The sequence below is a fragment of the Poecilia mexicana genome, unplaced genomic scaffold (genome assembly GCF_051168715.1).
Source record: "Poecilia mexicana isolate PSO_F unplaced genomic scaffold, ASM5116871v1 scaffold_6, whole genome shotgun sequence".
NCBI classification, from domain to species: domain Eukaryota; kingdom Metazoa; phylum Chordata; class Actinopteri; order Cyprinodontiformes; family Poeciliidae; genus Poecilia; species Poecilia mexicana.
The window spans coordinates 14,817,729-14,839,516 of record NW_028263375.1 but is presented as its reverse complement, the minus strand read 5'-3'; the positions used below and the strand labels follow the sequence as shown (position 1 = coordinate 14,839,516).

Genomic DNA, 21,788 nt, shown 5'->3' with positions numbered 1-21,788 from the left:
GTGCTTTTGGTTATATAACACTTGCTACTTAAATTACTTTTCAAGCTTTCTAAACTTTTTTTTTTCCCTTAAAAACATTTTAGAGACATGTATTGTTTTTCATGTTCCTGAAAATGCCCACTTCCTATTACCCACACTCGCATCGAACAACAGACCAGCTGGTCCTGAATCATTGTGGCATCTGCACAGCGCCGGGGGAATTGAGTTGCTAAATCAGGAGAGGCTCAGCTGAACTAACCCTAACCCTTTTTTTTTTTTTTTCATGTGCTTTAAGTGCAGCGATGACTGTGTTTGATTCCATATCTGCCTATAATGGGAAAAACGAAATAAAACTGATCACGAATGTGAGGTAATTTTATTTAAATATCTTTTAGAAACAGTAGTAAATGAACAAACTCTATCAAGTCTACATCAAACAGGAGGGAGGAAATACAACATAATATATCTTTTTTAGAAATACAAAACGGTATTGCAGAAAAAGAGGAATGCTACACTTACTGTACATGTTACATAAATATTTACACTCATTTAACATTTATGCAATGTCGTCAAATTTTCTTTAAGTATTTAGATTTTTATTTTACTTTTAAAATTTTTTATTAAGCAATGTTGTGTTGATGGAATCCAGCTGGAGAAAGAAATATGGCTTTAAAGCTTATAGACGATAAAGTTGCAAAAACTGCTTTGTCACTATAAACTAATTGTGTGTAGTTACCATGTGTGCAATCGGTATTGTTTTCACTTTCCAAGGTATAAACATACAGATGAAAAAAAAAAAATTGTGTAAAGGTTTAGAAACATTTGGATAATTAGTCAGATATCAAATTGGCAGAACTTTGTCAGAACCTCATTTGGGGCAGCAACTTTACATTTCTGTGTCCCACTAGTTTCACCCTTAACCCCCTACTTAAATGTACAGTACAAAGTTTGTTTATAAAAATATTCATGTCTTGTCCCTCTTCTTCGCCTTCACACTGCCCTGATTATCCTCCCTCGGCTCTTTCTCTCTTTGTCTTCCTCTCTGTCCCTGTGGTGTCTCCTGTTTCTATTCTTCTTCATGTCCTGCATGTGTTTCCATTTGCCATGTCCTAAACTTTTCCCTCTCATCCTGGAGGCCCTCTTATCCAGCCAAAGTGAATCGCAGTACTCTTCCAAGGAGTCGAAGGGAGAGCTCATTACTCTCAAATAGTCCTTGTAACGTTGACGGGCCTCTGCGTTATGGTGCAGCTCTGCGACATCTTCACTGAGCTTGGGTTTTTTGTCAAGTTGTCCGTGTGTGAGAAGCTGCAGCGTGAGACGAAGGAGAGTGTGTGTGAAGTGTGTGTGTTCCTGAGCCACACAGAAGTATACGCCAGCATCAGAGGCATGGAGGGAGCGGATTAGAAGTCCTCGGTCTGTGTGGACAACACGATCGTCCAGCTTGACCTGGGAGGCAAAAACAAACATGTCAGAGACTCATCAGAGAGACTGAGATGAAAAGATCACGTCTGTTTTCAAATAAAGCCTTCTGCTATAAAAAAAACTCCACTCAATATGGTATTAAGATTGAAAGTGTATGTAATCTAAAAGAAAAAAATCTATTTCTGTAATTTTGCTTTTGTGATACACTTATGAGTTTCCAACTACATCTATAATATACAACGACAACCTGAAATCAAATTATTGCTTAAATACAACCTGTCAGATAACAATAATGAACAATGGTAAAAGATCTCAAACACAATGCAATATGCCCTGATTTGAAGAAATCATAAGTCTCCTTATGACCCATCTCAGCATGAGGAGGGCCTAAAGACTTTGGGACTGAAATGAGCCACTGTGAAAGCCATTATTGTCAAATGAAGAAAATGTGGAAAAACATGGGAACTTTTCCAGAATTACTCCAAGCCTACCAACTTGGATCGAACATTGCGTTGATGACTCATCCAAGAGCTCAGAATAGAAACCTGGACATCTACAGCAGGTCAGTCTTTCGGATTCTGCCATTCTTTACCCTCCAGATGATTAATCTCATGGCATTGCTTCTGTTTCCACTTCAAGCAATGCAGCAGTGTTAAGATGACCATGAAGGACCATGAGAAACAGTGCATGTGTGTGTGTGTGTGTGTGTGTGTGTGTGTGTGTGCACTGTTACTGCTTGCACATGTCTGACTTCTTCAAAAGTAAACATCCATAGTCCTCCTGTGACTATTTGAAGTTATAAGTAACACAAATTGTATGTGTGTGACAGATTTGTTGTTCCTTGTGAATGTTAGTGTCTACAGTTCACTGCAAAGGTATTCGCACCCATTAAGCATTTATACAGTTTTCTGTTCCTGCTGAAGAAACGTGATTGACATTAACAAAGAAAACACTGAATGTCAAAGTTATATTTTTCCTTCCATTTACCAAATCTTTATGCACTGATTTGTGTTGGTGTGTGACATAAATCACAATAAAATATATACATATTTGCAGCCATTGAAGGGCTGTAAATAAATATGACATGTGTTATATTACCTACTCCACCACATTGCCGTGTTCTAATACACTGCAGTGACTTGGCAAAACGTGAGTTTTTTCCGAACATATAAAAGTCTTTCTCAATTTAAAACAATTCAATCAGCGTTTATGTGCTCATTTTGGGTCTTTTAAGCGTCTCCACAGTCCGAAATAAAGGCATCTGTGACTAAGAAACAGCACCAGACATTTAAACTCACCCAGATGGTCTGTTTTATTTGTGTATATTTGTACCATGGTGTGTGATTTAGCCACTCCAAAAATAATGGCAATGCAGCACATCAAAGTAACAATTCTGCATCGAAGGCACACCCAGATGCATATTTGTATTTTCTTTTAGTTACCCTGACACCTTAAGTATCAAATTAAATTCACATGTTGTAAAAGAGGGCAAGCCTTGATTTAATGAACACACGGCATGCATTTTATCATCATTCATGCCTTTCTCATTAGTTATGTCTTAATGGTAAAATATTTCAGACCCTACTAGGTGAACATACACTCTTGCAAGGATGTTGTGAGTATGACAGCTGCATTTCTTCAGTTAATATGTTTAATAACCTGAGCGGTGGGATAAAAACAAGGGAGCACATGAGGAGAGTGAGCATTACATTGCAGGTGCAGACTGCAGCTGGCTGAGGATGTCTCCGTCAAAACACAGCGGGGAAAACACAGAGAGAAGCTGTCTAGACAACATGAAAGGCACAAGAAAACCAAGTCGACAAACTGAGCAGCATCATGATAGAAAGTGTGAGGTGATTAGGGTGGGATAGAAATTCAAGGCTTAAAGTGGAAATTGGTCAGAATAAAGCAAAAACAGAGAAGGAGAAAAATTTTAAACTTAAATACTGTAGATGAGAATTTTATAAACACAACAGGCGCGTGTGTGCCAGGCGCGGAGAGCCGAGAGGTGGGCCGATGGCTCAGTGCAGAGGATCTGGGCAGAAGGGAACCTGCCCACGCCGCTGGGCCAGTCTGAAAAGAGGCGTGGCATGCCAAAGAGCGGAACAGTGCTGGAGTGTCGCAGAGTCAGCTGAGGATCGGCAAGTGAGCGACTTATAGGCAGATTGCCGTCACCTGGAGCAGCGTGATGAGTGGAGCCCAACTGGTGGCCTCGGATTGGTGACTTCTTTTAAGGACAATTACTGAACTTTGGATTTTATTAAGAAGAAAAAGGACTGTTTTTATTGTCACTATTGGAAAGTGACTTTCTTTGTAATAAAATACTCTAAATTTGATCGTTCTGCTGTTGCTCTTGAGTTGTTTGCTCCCCCTTGTATCAAGAACAAAGTGTGGGGCCATATTGGTCACAAAAGTGTCTGTGAATTTCACTTTTTCCTTTCACTCAATTTCCCATTAAGTGCTTTGACAAAGTCCTTTGTGAACACCCAGCTTGTTTAGCAGAAAACTTCAGTGACTCATTTTGTAGATGAGCCCCATCCCGTTTTGTTGACGTGGCTGCTACACACTAAGTCAAGATTTTCTTCCTAAAATGGTTGAAGCATAGCCACAATATATTCTGTTAAAAATCCTTTTTTTACTGAACTTAGGTCACTTTTAAAATTTCTAACAAATGTGAGTGATTTCTGTTGAAATGTAATTGTTTTAGTCAGATAAATACACATACATTCAATGGTTGCTGTATGTTTAGTCTGAAGGAGATCTTAGGTTTTAGTATTTTATTAAAACATTTATTGTTGCATTAAATATTTCATTTGCACATTGTGATAAATAAAACACTAAACTTGGCTGTTGCAAAACTAACCAATTCTCTCAATTAATATTATGTATTTCATTTAATCTTTACTTCTTTCTATAACTTAGAGGACCTTCAGAGGAAGACTTTGCTTATACACCATTACTTTGATGCAACGGGTCAACTATCACTGCATTCCTAGACAAAAACATAGTAAACACCCCATTGTGTTAACTATCCTAAAACACATGGCTGTGCATTGCGAATGTTTTGTTATGGTTTCCGCTGTGGGGTTGCAAAGATAAACACAGAGACAGACAAACACACCAAAGACAAAAGAACAAGGTGTTTTCCTTAGTCAGAGTCTGTAAGGCAGGAGTCCTTTGCACCTGTCTGGACTTAGATTCTCTCCCGAGACATAAAGCCAAAAGCAGACAGCTGAGAGGGTGAATTAGAAGGAAAGAAAATTGGAGTCGGAGATGAGGAGTGTGTAAGTTAGCCAGCAGGAGGGCAATTAATAATGGGAGAAACAAGACTTTAAATGTTTGGACAGGAGAAAGAAGGGCTGAATAAACATATCTTTGTTGTTTCAGTGAAGGAAATTATAGCTAATGAGTCTATTTCTACACATTAAATCGTCTTTTCCACCTCATGTTTTTCTTTGCACCTCTGCTTGTCTTAAATTTTTATGACCAAGGGTTTTAGAACGCAGTTGGAAAACAGCTGTTGGATTCCCATTTGAAGCCAAAGACAGCTCACATGTTGGAATACTTTGCATGCAAAGTAGTTTCTGACAATTTTAGGTTTTCCTTGTCTGCAGTTCTTAAAATAGGTATTTAAACCATTGTACATGTTTTCTGTTTAGGTAAAAAATATATATATATATATATATAAATATACATATATTTTTGGATTTTCTGGTTAACAAATACAAAGTCTGTAATGTTTCCCTATCAGACTTAATGAAAAACTTCTGAACATAAACTTTCATATATTCTACTTGAAAATAATAGATCTTTTAAGCATGCGCCTTTTCCCTCTTTGGAGTTTTTATCATGTTCCTCATCAACTAGTTTCTACTAAAAATATCAGTTATATCGATTTCTTAGAAAAGATGCTACACTATTTTTTTCTAAACAGTACACCTTTGTTGTTGTTGATTTGAAAAACATGTTTTTACAGAGGGAAGTATTTTAGTTGTGAGTTGTGCCTCGTTGGTCTCAATCAAACTAATCCAAAGGATTAATTTCTTATCTGCCAGAAAGGCTGGGTATATCAATCTATATATCGATATGGGTACCAAGATGAATAGTTAACACTTTTATTTGCAACTTCTCTTCTATTCTATATATTCAGCAAGTTACTTGACTTTCCTCAAGTAGTTCATGTCAGCACATACGCAGGAATTAAAATGTTTGTGCTCAAACATTACAAAGGTATGTTTTCTTTTAAATTCAGCCTGTTCAATTCCCTCATAAGCACAGCTTCATTCCGACACTATCTGCACAAACAGTCTGTCTGTCTCTCTCGGCTTTCACAATATAATATGTGACCAGAGAAACTGAAAAAAAAAAAAAAAAGTATTTTATTTCTATTTGTGTCATTTTATAGTTAAAATGTTTTTATTTTCCTAAAATATATTTATTACAACTGTAACTAACTGAAGTCAAACCACCAAATATTTCATTGATAACAATATTTCAGGAAAAAAGCATCAGTATCGAAATTCATATCAGTGATAGTAGTTTAGTATTTACTTGGTATCGGGCAGATACTTAGTAATACAGCAACACACAACACACACACCTTATCTGCAAGATCCAGATCATTGACAAAATAAGTAGTGACAGTAAAATATTGATTAAAATTCACTTTCATAATACAGTTTTGCACATTTCACTTCTGCTTCAATTTCCCTTTGGGAATTGAAGCAGAATTTCCCTCCTTGAGGGAGGTAAGTCATTCCTTACCTCCCTCAAGGACAGGAAAGGTGCAAAAATTTATGGAAAGTCATAAACACCCATAAACGTCAGCTACACAGGGAGCGATGAAAACTGTAGCAACGTGTTCAACACTCAGATTTCAGAGCCAGAGAGGCTGAAGTCAAATATAAAGTTTCTGAACACTGTAACATTCTTTTGTAAGCAATAATTGTCTTTGGCCCAATAACGTCCATGCTTTCTGATCCACCAGAAAAAGAAAAAAGAACTCAGGTACATCCAAAGAAAGCAATAATGGCTATCTTCAGAAATCTTAGAGAAAGAGGAGTAAGTTGGGAAGACATTAAACTGTTCATGCCAGAGTGTTTGGCTGGTTTGTGCAAACAATCTGTGGATTATCATGAGCACTGACCTCTTCCCTACGTTCAGATCCCAATTTTTGCATGTACCACCGGATTTGGGCCTGCTGAGTCTTTGGGATGCATTCAAGGAAGGTGGAGTTGTTCTGAACTCCAAAAAGAACTCTCTCCTCCACGTTGCCGCCACCGTGACCTGAAAACGTAAAACAAAAATAGGTAATTATCCAACTGTGAATCTTTTTAATTATTCCTCCTGCATTGTAGCAACTGAGTAATGTGCATAGTGGGAAATGTTAATGTGATTTATAGTATAAGTCTCCAAGCAGAATAAAGTCTACATACTGTCTTCTGTGTCCCAGCACTGAATGGCAGGATCTCCATTTTTAATGTCCTGTCTTCTGGAACGTCTGAAAAGCAAAGACAAAGATGCTGAATGCACATCTACATTCATTAAGCTTCATGCAGTCATGTACAAAAATGATTTGTACCCTTCTTGTAGTTTATGGCTTGGTGTTATAAGAAATGTAAATCTCCTTAGTAGATCTTACAATTTCACAAGTGTGAAAGTAGAAAAATGCAGTGATCATGTACACAAATGGACACAATTGTTGATAAAGCTAAATTGATAGATTTACATTGGCATCCCTTTTTGCTTATTTTACACAAATTATATTTGCTTTACAAACAGTTCTAAGATGCCTTTGCTTCTCTGTGGACGGTCATGCGGTCACTGAATGGTAATCCAGAACAACCAAGCCTGGGACAGACCAGTTAGCCTAGTGCTAGTTAGCCTAGCAGTCATGTTTTGGATTATGGGAGGAAGCCAGAGTGCCTGGATAGAATCCACATGGGGAGAACAAGCAAATTCCAAACAGTAAGACCCCAGGCAAGGATGCCAAACCAGAATGCAAAATAAGCACCAAATGTTTTACAGTCACATCTCAATTTGTTTCCTTTATTATTTATAAAAGGTATGCAGGTGTATTTTCTTTTACTGAAGAAGCTGCATTTCATTTACTTGTATTCTGATTTGGCATGTATGAATTATGTCACTCTGAATCTTCAAACCTAGAAACCTAATTACCATTAACACTTAATCTGCCCAAGTCTTTTATTTGTTTCAGTTTTGGCTGCTGCTGTGGTTTCTTTACATTACATCTGTTGACAGTTTGATGCTTCTCTTTATCCTCCTGCTCTGTACTTGCAACAGAGTAGTGTTGTCAAGTGAAGGAGGAAAATAGGAAAAGTCCCCTCTTACAAGCGTAAAAGCCTGTGATTAGAGGGCGGAAAAAAACATAATGGATGATTCTTTGACTACATCAAAGTCAATTCAACAATGACTTCAGTGGTGTTATGAAGTAAAATGTATTTCATAAACCAGAATTCCAGCTTGACTGCATTTGTGGAACAGAAAAGATGAGTAGCACCTCTGATGATGATTATAATGGTGAACTATTCTGTACTGTTTAAATACTGTACAGCATTCTAATATAAACAGATTAAAATCCAAATATTACTTTGACTTAAGAATGCACTTTCAATGCCAACACAAAAAGAAAACACATCAAGTTTGTGATTTACAGGTGAAGTTAGCAGAAAATATGAGCCATAGAGCCCTTTAAATTGGATGACTGAAATATATCATGGAAACATTTTTTTCCCATTGGACATGCTCCTTCCTTCCTTAAATATCCCTACTGGAGGTTAGGAGAAATTTCATAACAGCTGTCTTCCTACCAGGGCCATTTTATGGGGAACATTTTAACACTGATCAGTTTTTAGCAGTAACTGCAGTGGAAACAGTGGGATTTACAGAACTGCCCCAGGATAAGGTTCCTGAAGTAGAAATGTTACATCGACCTTAAGTTCAATATGTTTAATTCTATTTCTTTTTCTGTCAAACAGCTTCACAGGAAATAATTCTGAAATTTCACACCAGACAAGAGTTTACTTGTCCTCTTTTGTGATGTTGCTCACTTGGGCTCCTTTAGTTTATATTGTTTCTTCCTCCACTTCCTCCTGGGACATCTGTAGCACATAATCACTTAAGATCTACTTTCAAAGATCAGGGGTAACCAAGAAAGCAGGGCCTCCACTAATTCCAAAACAAAAACAGCATCCCCACGGTCTAATAATAAGGCAGTGTGACCCATAACTGCTGGGTCTTGTTTCTGTAGCATTTAGACACATGCATGAAAGGACAAATAACAAAAACATGGGTAAACGACATACACAGCTTGTTTAACAATGGTGACACTGAGACGGGGTGCGGAATAAATTGTGGAAAAAAAAAATAATTCTAACCAAAGCATTTTTAGAGGACACATCAAAAACAGTTTCTCTCTACAAAACAATTTGCTCATACCAAAAAGATCTAATAAAAACATAAAGCACAACATGTGATTTTCAGAAAATCCCAAGCTAAACAACAATTCTTTCAAGAACACAAACATGTACCGGAAAAAAAAATAATACGTAGGAACTGCACAGCTGCATCTCATTTCCTCTCTGTCCCACCTCTTAGATGCCGGGACATATCGGGAGCATGTGTGTCCATCCCACGCGCAATAGGGGTCTCGTGCCAGGCAGCATTCAGCACAAGCCTGGCCATACAGGTGACATCTGCTGAGGGAAACTTGAGCGAGGCCTTCCTTGGAACCCACGTATAGTTGTTGCTAAAATCAAACACAGCATTATTGTAGAATTTGTTTTAAAAAGAAAAGCTACACAAGGTTCCTGTAAGATTGTTAACATTCAGTCATTTTTGGCATAAATGCAATGTTAATTTGGACCTTTTAATGATTTATTTCAACTGCTGTCTTTCCACATTGAAATGACATTTTGTATGGATGAAAAAAAAGCCCAAGTAGTTTTGACATTTGAACAACTGAAGAATGATAAGATATTTTTTTAAAGAAATTATGTGAATAATCAGGGTTTCCTGAAACACTTAAAAGCTGAATGGGAATAACAGCACTTTGCACCAGTCTGATGGTTGACGAACCTAAATAACCGAGTAAACACAATTAAATGTTTTTGTTCTTTAGCTGATGTGTTCTTCATTAATTTAGCAGCAAAATGTTTTTTGAATTGAAAATGTTGATTATTTTATTGATTGTTTATGTTCGTCTTCATGTTTTCTTTAGGCCGTTTTGTAGTCATAACTCTGGGTTAATCCCGTAAGCCTCTGATGTTCCCATAACTGCATCTGCTTTCTCTGGCAGTTCGTTATATTTCAAAATGAGAAGTTCCTTGAGATGCTAGACGAGTCAGTTCCTTAACACCTGAAATTATCAGTGATTGGGGGAATTTTCCTCCCATATCAGAGGATTTTGTAAAAACAGGAGAGCTGCCCTGAGAATTATGACAGTTTTTGAAATGTGATTTAGTGTCAGAAGCTGAAAAGTGTAATAACTGTTTTATCCTTTAATCATGCGGCTTAGATATCTGTGAACACTAATTTGCTTTATACGAATAAGAATGACATTTGAAATTTTCACTTTAACTCATGCTCTAATATTTCTGAAATTTAAGCTGTGGAACACTTTTCTTGCAAAAGACAAAGAGACGATAGCGTTGTGAGAAAGCTCAACACGTTTTATTGTATGTTTTTTCTTTAGTGTTCATATATAGGTTGTTATCTATGGGGTGCTGGTCGTAGGCGTGAAACTTAAATATTTCCACCAAAATTATGCCAGAAAGTTATTGATAACTGTTAAAACTGTGGCCAAGATGAAATTTACTATTGATGTAGAGGAGAGCACAGTTTTTTCCTCTGTCATGTAATGAGTACTTTCTGTCAAAAGCTGGGAATTTTTGTGGTGATTACAAAGAAAAATGGCGTCACTAAAGTAACTTTCTTAACTAAGCACAACTACAAAACAAAGCACTTTGTATCCAACATTATGGTGTTCGTTAGTTACTAATTGTATGTTACAATATCTTATTAGCTTCAAAATGCCAACAAATGCAACTCGAAGGATACGGCCTGACATGTCTGGAAACAACAACATGCAGGCACAAACAGGTCAGACAGTGTTCAGGATTAATAGCAGTTGTGATTGGGGCTGAAGTGTCTACTGACACCTCTGACCCCAATGCAATTAGATGGAAGAGTGAAAGAGCTGCAGGAGAAGGAGGACAGTCTAACGCAGTGTCAACCTGGATGCATCCGTAAGCAAGGAGAAGGGCAAATAAAAAGCTTGTCTTGTGACACATCAGGCATGTGTCATGAGACATACGGAATGCATGAGGTGCGAATTATCGAAAGGGCAAACAGAAATGTCATTTATGTAGACACACTGATGTAAGGCTGTGAGGGCAACCTGGGTAATGTACCTTTTTAGAAGAAATCTCCAGTGTTAAGATGGGAGATGAAACCTGTAGAAACAAGATGGGAAAACACCTCAAAAACACTGCTGCATTGGTTTAAGAAAAAAATAATAGGTGATGTTGAATAAACAAAAGACATGGCAATTAGAAAGGCAGGGCAACCACATTGTGGTTTTATGAGACAGCTGCTCCATTGACAACCACAAAATTACTACAATATGTCTGAAAGCAAATCTTTATATATATATATATATATATATATATATATATATATATATATATATATATATATATATATATATATATATATATATATATATATATATATATATATATATATTTGTGTGTCCAAGGTTAAGCTGTATATCTCACCTTGAAGACCTGGAGCTCCTCAAGAATCACTTCCTCTGTTGACCACTTCTCTTGAGTGATGCTCACCACCTTCAGAACAGAACCAGCATCTGCAGCAGAGACAGAAATAAAGTGTTGAAATCATTCGTATCACCTTGATTTCAAAGGCTTTATTTCTTATGTAAGCCATGCATATTGTGTGTATAGTTGATTGTATATTCAGTATATCCAGTCTTTGTCTAGACATCACTAGTAGTTGAACACAAAGAGAGTCTTAAGCTGCTAAAAATGTTAGTTGTTGATACACATGAGCATTTGCTGAGTCTATGTGAGCCACTGCCCTCTGGTGTTTAAAAAAAAAAAAAAAGTCTCACCTGTTCCCAGGAACATGACCTCATATTGCCCATCATCTGCCATAACCCTGTCCACCACAATGTGAGTCAGGGAGTAATCCACTCGGACACGTGTGAAGACGGGTTGACCAGCCAGGGGGTAAACTGAGTGGTGCATCAGCGGGTGGAATCGAATAAAACTGATCACCTCATCTGGAAAGTCTTTGGTAGTCTTGATTCTTGGATCATACGTCTTACTGGGGCACTAAAAAACAAAAGAAAAACGATTCCCCCTTTTATTTATTATTATTATTATTAGAGATATTTTGTTGTATAGATTTTAAACTATTAAGAACATCCTTTTGTCACATTTCCTTATGTATGTCTCCATCTAGTGGTAAAAATGACAACTGCATGACAATCTAATGTGAAACATCTGTGCATCCCCTCTTCCCTGCTTTATTGTTTGCCATAGCTCATACTGAGCCCTCACTCAATTGTGCACCTGAGGTTTATAAAGCACCACATCCCCCAAGCATCCTGTTCACTGCCTTGATTAGAATTCTTAAACAAATTAAATGAGAACCTGATTAACATGTCATATAACCTCCTGAAAGCCAAGGTTAGGTCATTTGTAATGACGCTGAGTAAGCAAATGATAACATACCCTACAGCTTCTTCAGTGTTTCACCCTTTAATCCTCAACATTTAAATTAGTTAATGTTTATGATTTTGTAATTTAAAAGAAAGCTGTGGGGTGTTTTTGTTCCCCGACTTGTCCAAATAACATCTATAGCCAGGAAGGACCCAATTTTTCTTTCTGTAATCATCTATGTGTCAGACAACATACCGTTCCAGGACGGGGATATGGTATTCTCCCCTCATATTCCACCCATCTGTGGTCAGGCCCCTCTTTGTGGGCATATGGTCCATTGAACGCCGCCCTTATGTCTGCCATGCTATATACACATACTGCTGAGCCCCGGAAAATGGAACTTAAAGAAACGGTCAAATGCAGAACAATGTAAGCCAGGGGTGAAAGAAGAAGTTTGTGAACATGATACAAAACGTGACCTACCTGGAAGTAGAGAAGACTGCATAAACTATGGGATTTTTTTCATTTCTGGTAGGAAGCAGAAAGATGTCCTCTTCAAAAAAAAAAAAAGTAGAGAAACACAAAGGTTATTTTAAATGACACCACTCTACAGCTTTCACCTGGAATCTATTATTGCCTACATCTACCACTGTGCATGTGCTGATTCAATTGCTCATTAAATACAATGCTCACAGAAAAACACTGTTAGAAGATAAAAGTCATTTTATTGTCCTGACTCACTTTTGAATCACATAGTCACTTACGGAGCTCATCAAAGTGTGTGTCCACACCATCTGGTCCTGGAATTGAACACACAAGCCTGGCTTTGAGGAAGGTGGTCCACTTATTGGTTAGACTCCGAAGACCGCCGACATCATTCTGAAACACAACAGCAAGTAGTCACAAAGCCATGGCCTGATAATGACATGAGGGAACTTTTAATAGAGCTGTAGAGTCCAAGTGATCTTCATAGTGGAGGTGCACACAACATCAGAGACTTTGACTACGCTCACTATTTGTTTAAACAACATGCCTAAATATGTGCAAAGCCCTAAAAATGTCATAATCTAATAAACAGATTAATAATTTAATAACTTACAAAGCCCTAGTTGTACAATTTAATTTATTGTTTTACATTTGGATACAATGATATGAAGCGCTAATGATTCTTTAAATAGTTATAGTGCATTGCCCTAAATGTTTAAGAATTAAAATCAGTAAAAAAAAATAAATAAATAAATAAATAATAATAATAATAATAATAATAATAATAATAATAATAATAATAATAATAATAATAATAATTTAATATGTTGTGAATTCCCAAATATGTATTTCTTTATTTAACTAATTTCTTCATGGTTTCTGTGTAGCAGTGCATCATAAATAATGTAATTAACTTTTGCTCAACAGATAAATTTTAATGTCTGACTTGTTAACCTGGACAGGAAATCAATGACAGAACAATCTCACAATCAAATTTTTAGCCCCACCTGTTGACTACAGTGGATACTGCTGGCACTAAAGTAAATTCATTCTGAGCTGTAGAGCAGGACTATCAAATACATTTAAAAAATGTCGGCCTGAAGTTGACATCCTCTGCCAATGTTAGGCTCTAATTAGGGAGGCGACGTTAACTTCATGGTGGAGGACGAAGAAGGACGAATAAAACTGTTCATGAAATTATTATGACTTTTACACATAGTGGATAAACATTTTATGAGACAAATTACGTTATTTATTCATGTACAACATACAGTGACATATTTATTTACTCATTTGCAAATTTATTCCATTTCTAAGTCGTATTAACTACCTCTAAATCAATGGTGCCCATGTCAAACATAGCCTGATCAAATGGCCGATTTCCTTCATTAACATGTCATGCAGCTCTGCACAGGCCTGATAGGCCAGAATTTAATTCAGGAGTGCTGGAGAAGGGATGCATCTAAAGGTTATAGCACAGTCAACACCAGTATAGTAGCTTTCTAAGGACTGGACTTTGTTACCTCTGGTATGGATTTATAGCGATTTATTTATTCATTATATTTGGGCCTTCCTAGAACTGCTGCATAGTTAGCACTAATGAGCACTTTATATAGCACTTTATATACTTGTCATATTTAAGAAGAAACTAAGAGGAAAAAAAATAGAAGTGGAGCTTGTTTGAAGGGAGTTCTGAAATGAAAGCATTTTCTACAAAACATCTCATGTTTCATCTTTGCATATGAATTACTTTCCTCAAATTGCAATGTTTGACCGAGCTTTGCTTGGGGTTCTCAAGTGGGGCATGGAAAGGTAAGTGGATGAGTTAAACAAGACGGATAGGGTTTGGTACATTCAAAAACAAGAATGCGGATAAGTGTCCCCTTTTGAAAAATGCATGCACTTTCGAAAGATGCTTCACATGGTGACCGTCATCAAAGTGAGTTAATCTTAAGGGCCCTTAAGTATGTCCTTTCACATAGGAGAAAATAGTCATCCACCAATAAGGAATGTAAAGGTAAGAAAAAAGAAGCAAAAACTACTCCAGGGTATCAGATGGTAGGGAAAAAAAAAAAGAATCTCCTTTCTGCCTGCCCTGCAGACGTCTGCCAAGATATAAACATGCTGACAACTGTTCCTTCGAGTTTTAACAATATATCTTTGAATGCTAATTACAAACCACTGAATTCCATTTGTGGTGACAAATGGTACTTTGAGTGCTTCACTAAGGTCCCCAATTATAAATATGTCCCCTGTCATTCTAAGCTTACAATTGCTTCGCTGTGAGGTTAAATATAATTTGGTTGACTGTTAACATTATCATCAAATATAACATCTTACAACTTTCTTTGCATGATGTAACTTATATTGTTCATAATAACTAACAATCTGATTGGTCAATGCAACAACACAGGTCCCACCTGTGCAAACAAGAGTTTTTTTATTGCACAAATGCCTGTCTAAAATGATATTTTTAGACAGACATTTGTATGTCTAGATTTGTCTGTCAGATTTGCTTTTCAGAAAGCAAATCTGAAAAGTAAAGTGTGTATTTGTATTTATCCAACATTTTTGAAAACCATGAATAATTTTATGTCCATTTTAAGAATATGTGGCATCTTTTGTTGATCAAAAAGAAAACAACAACCATAGAACATCTATCAATATTGTGTGTTAAGAGAGAAAAAGTATATATATATATATATATATACTTTTGCATGGCACTGTGCTGCCGCTTCTTCTGAGAAACTCCCACTGTCCACACTTTCCTCAAGTAATATCTCACCTTGCACACACGAGCCACTCGGGAGAGAATGCTCTTGTCGTTGCCCTCCCACAACACCTCACGGAAGAAAAAGTATATCTTGTCATCATCAGGATTGTAAGTGTCAGCGATGGGATGAGCAGAAATAAACCTGGCCTCTGCAGACACAGAGGAAAGGAAAGAAGGAAGAGAGAACATAAGAGACTGGTAATGGTTTCTCCATTAAACCTAATGTCATGTGGCTTTTAAACTACAGTGCACCTCATGGTAACAGCTAATTCCTGTTTCACTTGACATAGCATAGGCCTTGTGGAGCTCTATATCAGCCATTAAAACACCTAGTGTTTTGTTGCATAAACAAATAAAATAACAGAAAGAATATTTGGATTTTTTTTAAGAACATTTCAGTCAGTATCATTTAAATACATGCCTGTTTAGCAATGTCGGAGAAGGTGAAGTAGGTGAAACTGAATTTCAATAACATATACACAGTTTCCTGGCTCTTTTCTTTCTTTACCATCACATAAGATCCTGACCACTCTCTATGAGCTCTAGCATCTCAGCTTCCATAAATATGCATTAGGTGTGGGAACTGAGGGCAATTAGAGTCGATCCAATTGGCCAATTATGCTAGCTCCTCCTGAGTGTCGCTCTAAGACAGCAGGAAGGTTAAAATTTCTACCAAGTAAGTGTATGTGATACAATTCACCTGTGCAGATTTGGCGATGAAAAGTTTTGCCAATATTGTTGCTGTGTATACATCCTTTGGACAAAGGCTTTAAAGAATATTGGAAAGTAATTTCAAAGCATACAATACCAGTATTGCAATATATGGTAGTTTATCATAAATCCAAATTTATTTACTCTATTCATTGTGTCCTAATAATACTTTTGGCCGAAGAGAGAGGCCCTCAATTGCAGACACCCAATTTCGATAAATGTAAATGTGGTGCAAAAAAACTAAGTGGTGTGACTATCACAATGACTGAAGGGAAATAGAGGGCTAAAGAAAACGGAGTTTGTGTTGTTCTTTTGTTGTTTCTATCTAAAGTATGTTTTCGTATTTAACTAATGATTTCTGTATTTCATGTTTTACCCATATCATAAAGTAAACACTGATCAACTTGAAGAAAAGTAATGAACACTGTGCTAGGTGCAATAAATGGAAACAGCATGTTTCCATCTCCATCCAGATTCAGAGGAGGGACAGGACAAAAAGTTTGACCGCTTCAGTGACAGTACATCAACATTAGCTCAACGTCTTTAAGCCAAGCCAAACACCAGAGGGTGATTCCCCCAACAAGAACAGCTTAATAAACTGCTTCTAACACGCTCGACAGGAGGTCATTTTAGCTCTGGGAAGATGTTGCACAGGCTCACAGGAAGAGAGGCGCTCAACGAGATGGGGTGCTGTCTGTCTGCCCCACCACCGGCACAAGCTGTTTACACACACCAAGAGACACCGAGGCCGAGACAGACAAAATTAGTCCAAACATCCCAGACCATGTGGTTGTGAAATGTTGAGACCATGTGCAAAGATTTAGATTCTGGAGACAACTGTTGATACACGACAGTCTGTCAGTGGTTGTAAAACACTTAAAACCGAAGACGCACATGCAGAGAGGGCTCCCTGCTCAGTGACTGTGCATGCTTTTATGTGTGTGTGCATTTGACTCAGACTCTGAACTTTGTGGCACACTGTAAATTCCCCTGTAGGTGTGGCCCCCGTTCAGTTGTGGCATTCATATAAAAGTTCCAGTGAAATGAATAAGTAGACTGTTTCCTTTTCTGTGGAATGCCAATAATCATCCTGAGGGTACAGGCGGCTCTTTGTGTCTGCAGTGAGGCTGAAAGTATTACAAAAAAGCAAACAAGTTTTGAGTGCACTCTGCATGTTAATGTGGAGATGTGCAAGGGTGTACATACCGTTGATCCAGTAGTCTTCAGAGATGTCTGTGCGTATGTAGTGCTGGTCAGGCGGAGGACCTAAGGAGCGTGTGAACGTAGTGTCTTTTCCCAGAAAGTCTGATGATGTGCCCACATACAGGTACTGATCTGGAGAGATATTTGATTATAACGTTGTGTCGTTACAACCACCAATTTCAATGTATTTTGTTATATTTTATGCTAGAGACCAAAAGTGAGGGGAGACTGTTGCAAAGGCTTATATTCTACCAGCACATCAACGGTAAACACATGGTCAACGCTGCGATGCAGTGGCTTAGAAATAAGAATACTCATGTCTTACAATGTGCTAGACAAAATCCAGACCCAAACCAAATGAAGAATGTCTAGGCAGACACTTTATTCAATCACATTGACTTATTTTGTAAATAAAAGTGGGCAAACATATGTTAGTCTCAGGACATGCAAAAACTGGAATAGGCATACCCCAAAAGGCTTGCAGCTTTGTGGACTCAGGACATCAGAATGTCAAAATGTTCTGATTTATATTTTTAAAAGTATGTAGCGCTTTCCTTCCATTTCCCAATTGTGCACTTATATGTGTCACAAAAAAATAAATTAAGTTTTAGACTGTAACATGACAAAAACTTGAGTATTCATTAAAAGCTGCTTTCTTTTGTCTGGTGTCTAACTTATGTAAACCCAAATATGCAAAGCAGAAAAGGTTTCTGTTAGCATATGCAACAAATGGCAGAAAGGCTGCCAAACACTTGTTGTTTATGACTGTCAGCAAGATGACTTTCTTGTACCCTGAGAAATGTCAACTTGTCTATTTCTAACACAGAAGCTTCGCAGGAGGACAGTATAGAAAATAAACATAGGAATGCAAATTTTTGTATGAAAGTATATGGCTCTGCGTAAATAAACATGACTCATTGTATAAGTTTGCAAAACGGATGTTATTTACCTGAAAGGACTGAGGCGAACGGCTGCAACGGATCGAAAGGACACTTCAACCTGCCAGAATCTGCTGTATTAGGCAACAGTTGGAAAACACCATCCTGTGGTTTAAAGGAGAGTGATATTCCAAGACTAGTTAACCCAACCCATGAAATACAGCCAAGGAATTTTCATTTGATATTCACTCATTTATACTTCACCTCTCTCTGCCCAGAAACTTCAATGAAAGCACAGGTGGGGTGGAAGGCTCCTGTCCCACAGGCGTAGACATGTGTCCGGTTGTAATTGTGGAGGACTCTTACAAAGTTAGCACATTCCAACTGGAACAAGCAGGGACAGAAAAAAAACAGAGGAAAGATGAGGTACAGTAGGACAATAAATATAATGAAAAGCCTGGAAAATTTACAATACAGCTTGTGGGCAGACTAATGAATGAAGATTCCATCAAAAGATTGTTACGTTTTTTATGAAAGTACTCACGTTTGTACTTTTCCCAGCATCTCTGCATGTTTCAACTCTGTCTCTCAGAGCAGGCCAGTGGATCTAATGACAGATAAGTATGTGAGTGTTTTTTTTTCCGGCTCAACGGTGTTGTCAAAATATGAAGCTTAAGCCCCATAATGATTCCATGTTGTCATTCGCATTGTAATCTGCATATCTTAGCCACGTAAAGTAAGCACATCATAATGAATCTGCAATGACATCAATAATCTTGTATAGTCTACAAACACAGTTGACATATTTTACAGGGAGAATGCAGATTCTCCCTTTTCTTAGTATATCTATATTGGCTACTTAACAGACAAAATATAGGATTTTATAGGGCTTGTTAAAATGCAGAACTGAGAAAAGTCTTGACCTCTTAACCTAATGTCAGCTTTAGTGCAACCAAGAGCCTTTTGAAGCCCTTTTAGAGGCTTTTTAAAGCTTAAAACAAGAGCAGACTGAACTCTGAGACCAGACAGGTTAAAGCCAGACATATGTTTCTTTTTTTGCTTACAGACCTAAAGCCAACATGAAAGACAGTAGAGAGAACAAGCAAAGGTCAAAGGCAGAATCTGCTCAAAGATTTCACCATTTTCTGAATTACTTTTAAAAAGTTGTGTTCTTGCTAAGTCTTTCACTATTCGTACTCCCAGTGCTTCAAAATTCAAACTAAAAAACGTCTGACCTATATCAACGTTTTAAGCTCTGGAAGGACAGAGAGCCCTTCTCCAATACCCTTTCAATGTCCCCCACCTTGTTCATACATGTGTTATAACTGGCTTATCTGCTTAGTTTGATACCTCCTGTAGCCCTGTCAAGGAGAGCTATCGTCAGTACTGCTCATAGAAAAGGAATTCATACAGAAACTACAGTGTTACAATACAATCGGTGGATGTGTGAAGGCTTAACTGAGGGGTTAAAGCATATACAGAGTATTTTCGCACCTGGTTTTGTCACTGCTTCTACACAAGCATAAAAAATATATAGTAAAACTTTTCCAGCACACCAAAGATCAACAATAAGGCAGGAACGCCTGGAATATTTATGCTCTTTTTCTGTTCATCCTATATCAGCTGCATCTCCTCTCGGAGACACTACGTGTGCAGGTAGGAATCACATTCACAGTCTGGGCCGATCGCACAAGTCTCAAAGATTAAAACTTTTGGTTCATATCTTTGTCGGTATCACCTTCGATGGCCCAAGAGGCGACCAGAAAGGCAACACTTTGAAAGCATGACTATCAGTTAGAACAACTTGATAAAGATCAAATAAACAGTCCGTTCACTGATGGATCAACCTCAGCTGCATAAACACACGCTCACATCCACAATCTCTAACATATGGCACCCATCTGAACGCATGTGTTTGTGTAGACGCAAAATGGCGAGTGTGCGTATGTTTATGTGCGCATTTGTCGGAGAGCGTGCACGCATGTGCCCTCGAACATGGCGACCCTGACCTCAGCAGACAGACAGATGCAGACTGCTGCTGACTGAAAGGTGAGCGCTTCTCTAAAACAAAACATGCCTGAGTGCCTTTCAGCCAAATTAGAATGGAAAAAAAAAAGTGCCTTACGTCAGCCCACTTAATGGTAGGAGAGGTTCAAGTGTCATGGGATGAAACTAAATGACTGAATGTTCCATTTTCCTACTCACAGCAAATACCTGAGGTCAGGGAGTTTTAAGTGTCTACAAGCATAGATCTAAACTGAATAGTTCAGATAATACGCATGGAGGAATCATGCTTTAATTTATTTTCTACAATTACTGCTCCATCAAAGAGTGTTTGAAGAGCCTGTAAATAGTTTGAGGTCTTCCTAAGCAATGTCTTGGATGCAGGAAATGAGCAACTGTTTGTAGTTCAGATTTCAGTCATTCTGTTGCCTTCTACGCATTGTATATTTCTCCTCCGTATAGCTGTTACCTTCCTTGGGGTTTTGCCCAAATTGTCCGGGTCAAGTAGGTAGATGTGATCCCTAGCTCCGAGCAAAAGACTGCCTCTCTCCTCATCCAGCAGCAGAGAGTGGGAGTGCAGGCCATCGGCAGGGCCCGCAAACAGATAGATACTTCCAGCCTGAAGCAATTCTGATCCGAGACAAGAAAGAGACGAACAAGGAGATTAAAATTATTTGCAAACATGTAGCTTACAAGTAAAAAAATGCACCATCTTGGATAAAATTACAGTGCACATTTCAGTGGAGGAACATTATTGTTTGCAGACCAGTACAAGGTTGCCTGATTAGGAGAAAAACACAGTGTGTTGAATTCATCTTGGATTTACTTAATCCACCTTGGCTCAACACTCCAGCTACACTCGGTGATGAAGAGCTGACATATTGACACTGGTGATAAGTGCACATGTCTCTACCACTGCCTTTCAGGACAAAGCACCTAACAGTTCAATTCTGAGTTTTTAAAAGCAAATATTTCAGGCGATTGTGTGTTTTACTGAACTTTGCTTTAATTGTCCAGAAAGCGTCATTTTCAGATTTTCAGATGACTGGGCATCATAAACGTGAGCTGTGGCTGCAGAGTTGATAAGGGAACGGCGAACATATGTTGCTCAGACATTACATCATGCAAGGCTTCATTCATATTAACACATGATATTATGTCTTCATGATGCCATCTATGTTGGAAAGTGCTCTCTTCTCAAAATACTTCAATAAATAACTTGTTTTACGGTGGATAATGCTTTCGCCAGCATCATCAAACGGTCCTTCGCATTTCCTTCTGAGGTTGGTATCTTTTCCACATTTTTCACCCAAGTTTAAACTAAATGTTATGAATTAACCTTTCAAAAGTTGTCAGAGCCATCATCCTGGCTTGTCAGTTTGTTTTGAAGACCTAATAGTCTTATTACATGGAAAGTAATACAAGATCTCTAAAACAGATATTTATTAACATGCATCTACACATGAACCTTAATATTCTGGGATTCAGAAAATAGAAATAATTTTGGAAATACTAACAAACTTAAAACAGCAAATATTTAGCATGGTTTAGTGTTCAACAGTGACTATTTATTTAACTATCTCGCTTCAACTGCAGTTTGCTTTCACAGTTCGTCTTGGTTTCCCATTG

General features: G+C 37.7%; 1 protein-coding gene across 1 annotated transcript in view; it reads right to left on the bottom strand.

Annotated features, from left to right (window-relative positions):
• Positions 1-338: 338 nt before the first annotated feature.
• sema3d (sema domain, immunoglobulin domain (Ig), short basic domain, secreted, (semaphorin) 3D) overlaps positions 339-21,788 on the bottom strand; it is a 33,457-nt gene continuing 12,007 nt past the window's right edge. The window contains exons 3-18 of the mRNA XM_014994490.2: positions 20,629-20,789; positions 18,700-18,762; positions 18,420-18,539; positions 18,227-18,320; positions 17,281-17,409; positions 15,376-15,512; positions 12,869-12,983; positions 12,588-12,657; positions 12,360-12,504; positions 11,552-11,774; positions 11,199-11,287; positions 10,833-10,874; positions 9,012-9,169; positions 6,837-6,901; positions 6,548-6,687; positions 339-1,425 (exon numbers count right to left, since the gene is read on the bottom strand). Coding sequence (XP_014849976.2) covers positions 970-1,425; positions 6,548-6,687; positions 6,837-6,901; positions 9,012-9,169; positions 10,833-10,874; positions 11,199-11,287; positions 11,552-11,774; positions 12,360-12,504; positions 12,588-12,657; positions 12,869-12,983; positions 15,376-15,512; positions 17,281-17,409; positions 18,227-18,320; positions 18,420-18,539; positions 18,700-18,762; positions 20,629-20,789 — 2,207 coding nt within the window. The 3' untranslated portion in view covers positions 339-969. The remainder of the gene's footprint in view (positions 1,426-6,547; positions 6,688-6,836; positions 6,902-9,011; positions 9,170-10,832; positions 10,875-11,198; positions 11,288-11,551; positions 11,775-12,359; positions 12,505-12,587; positions 12,658-12,868; positions 12,984-15,375; positions 15,513-17,280; positions 17,410-18,226; positions 18,321-18,419; positions 18,540-18,699; positions 18,763-20,628; positions 20,790-21,788) is intronic.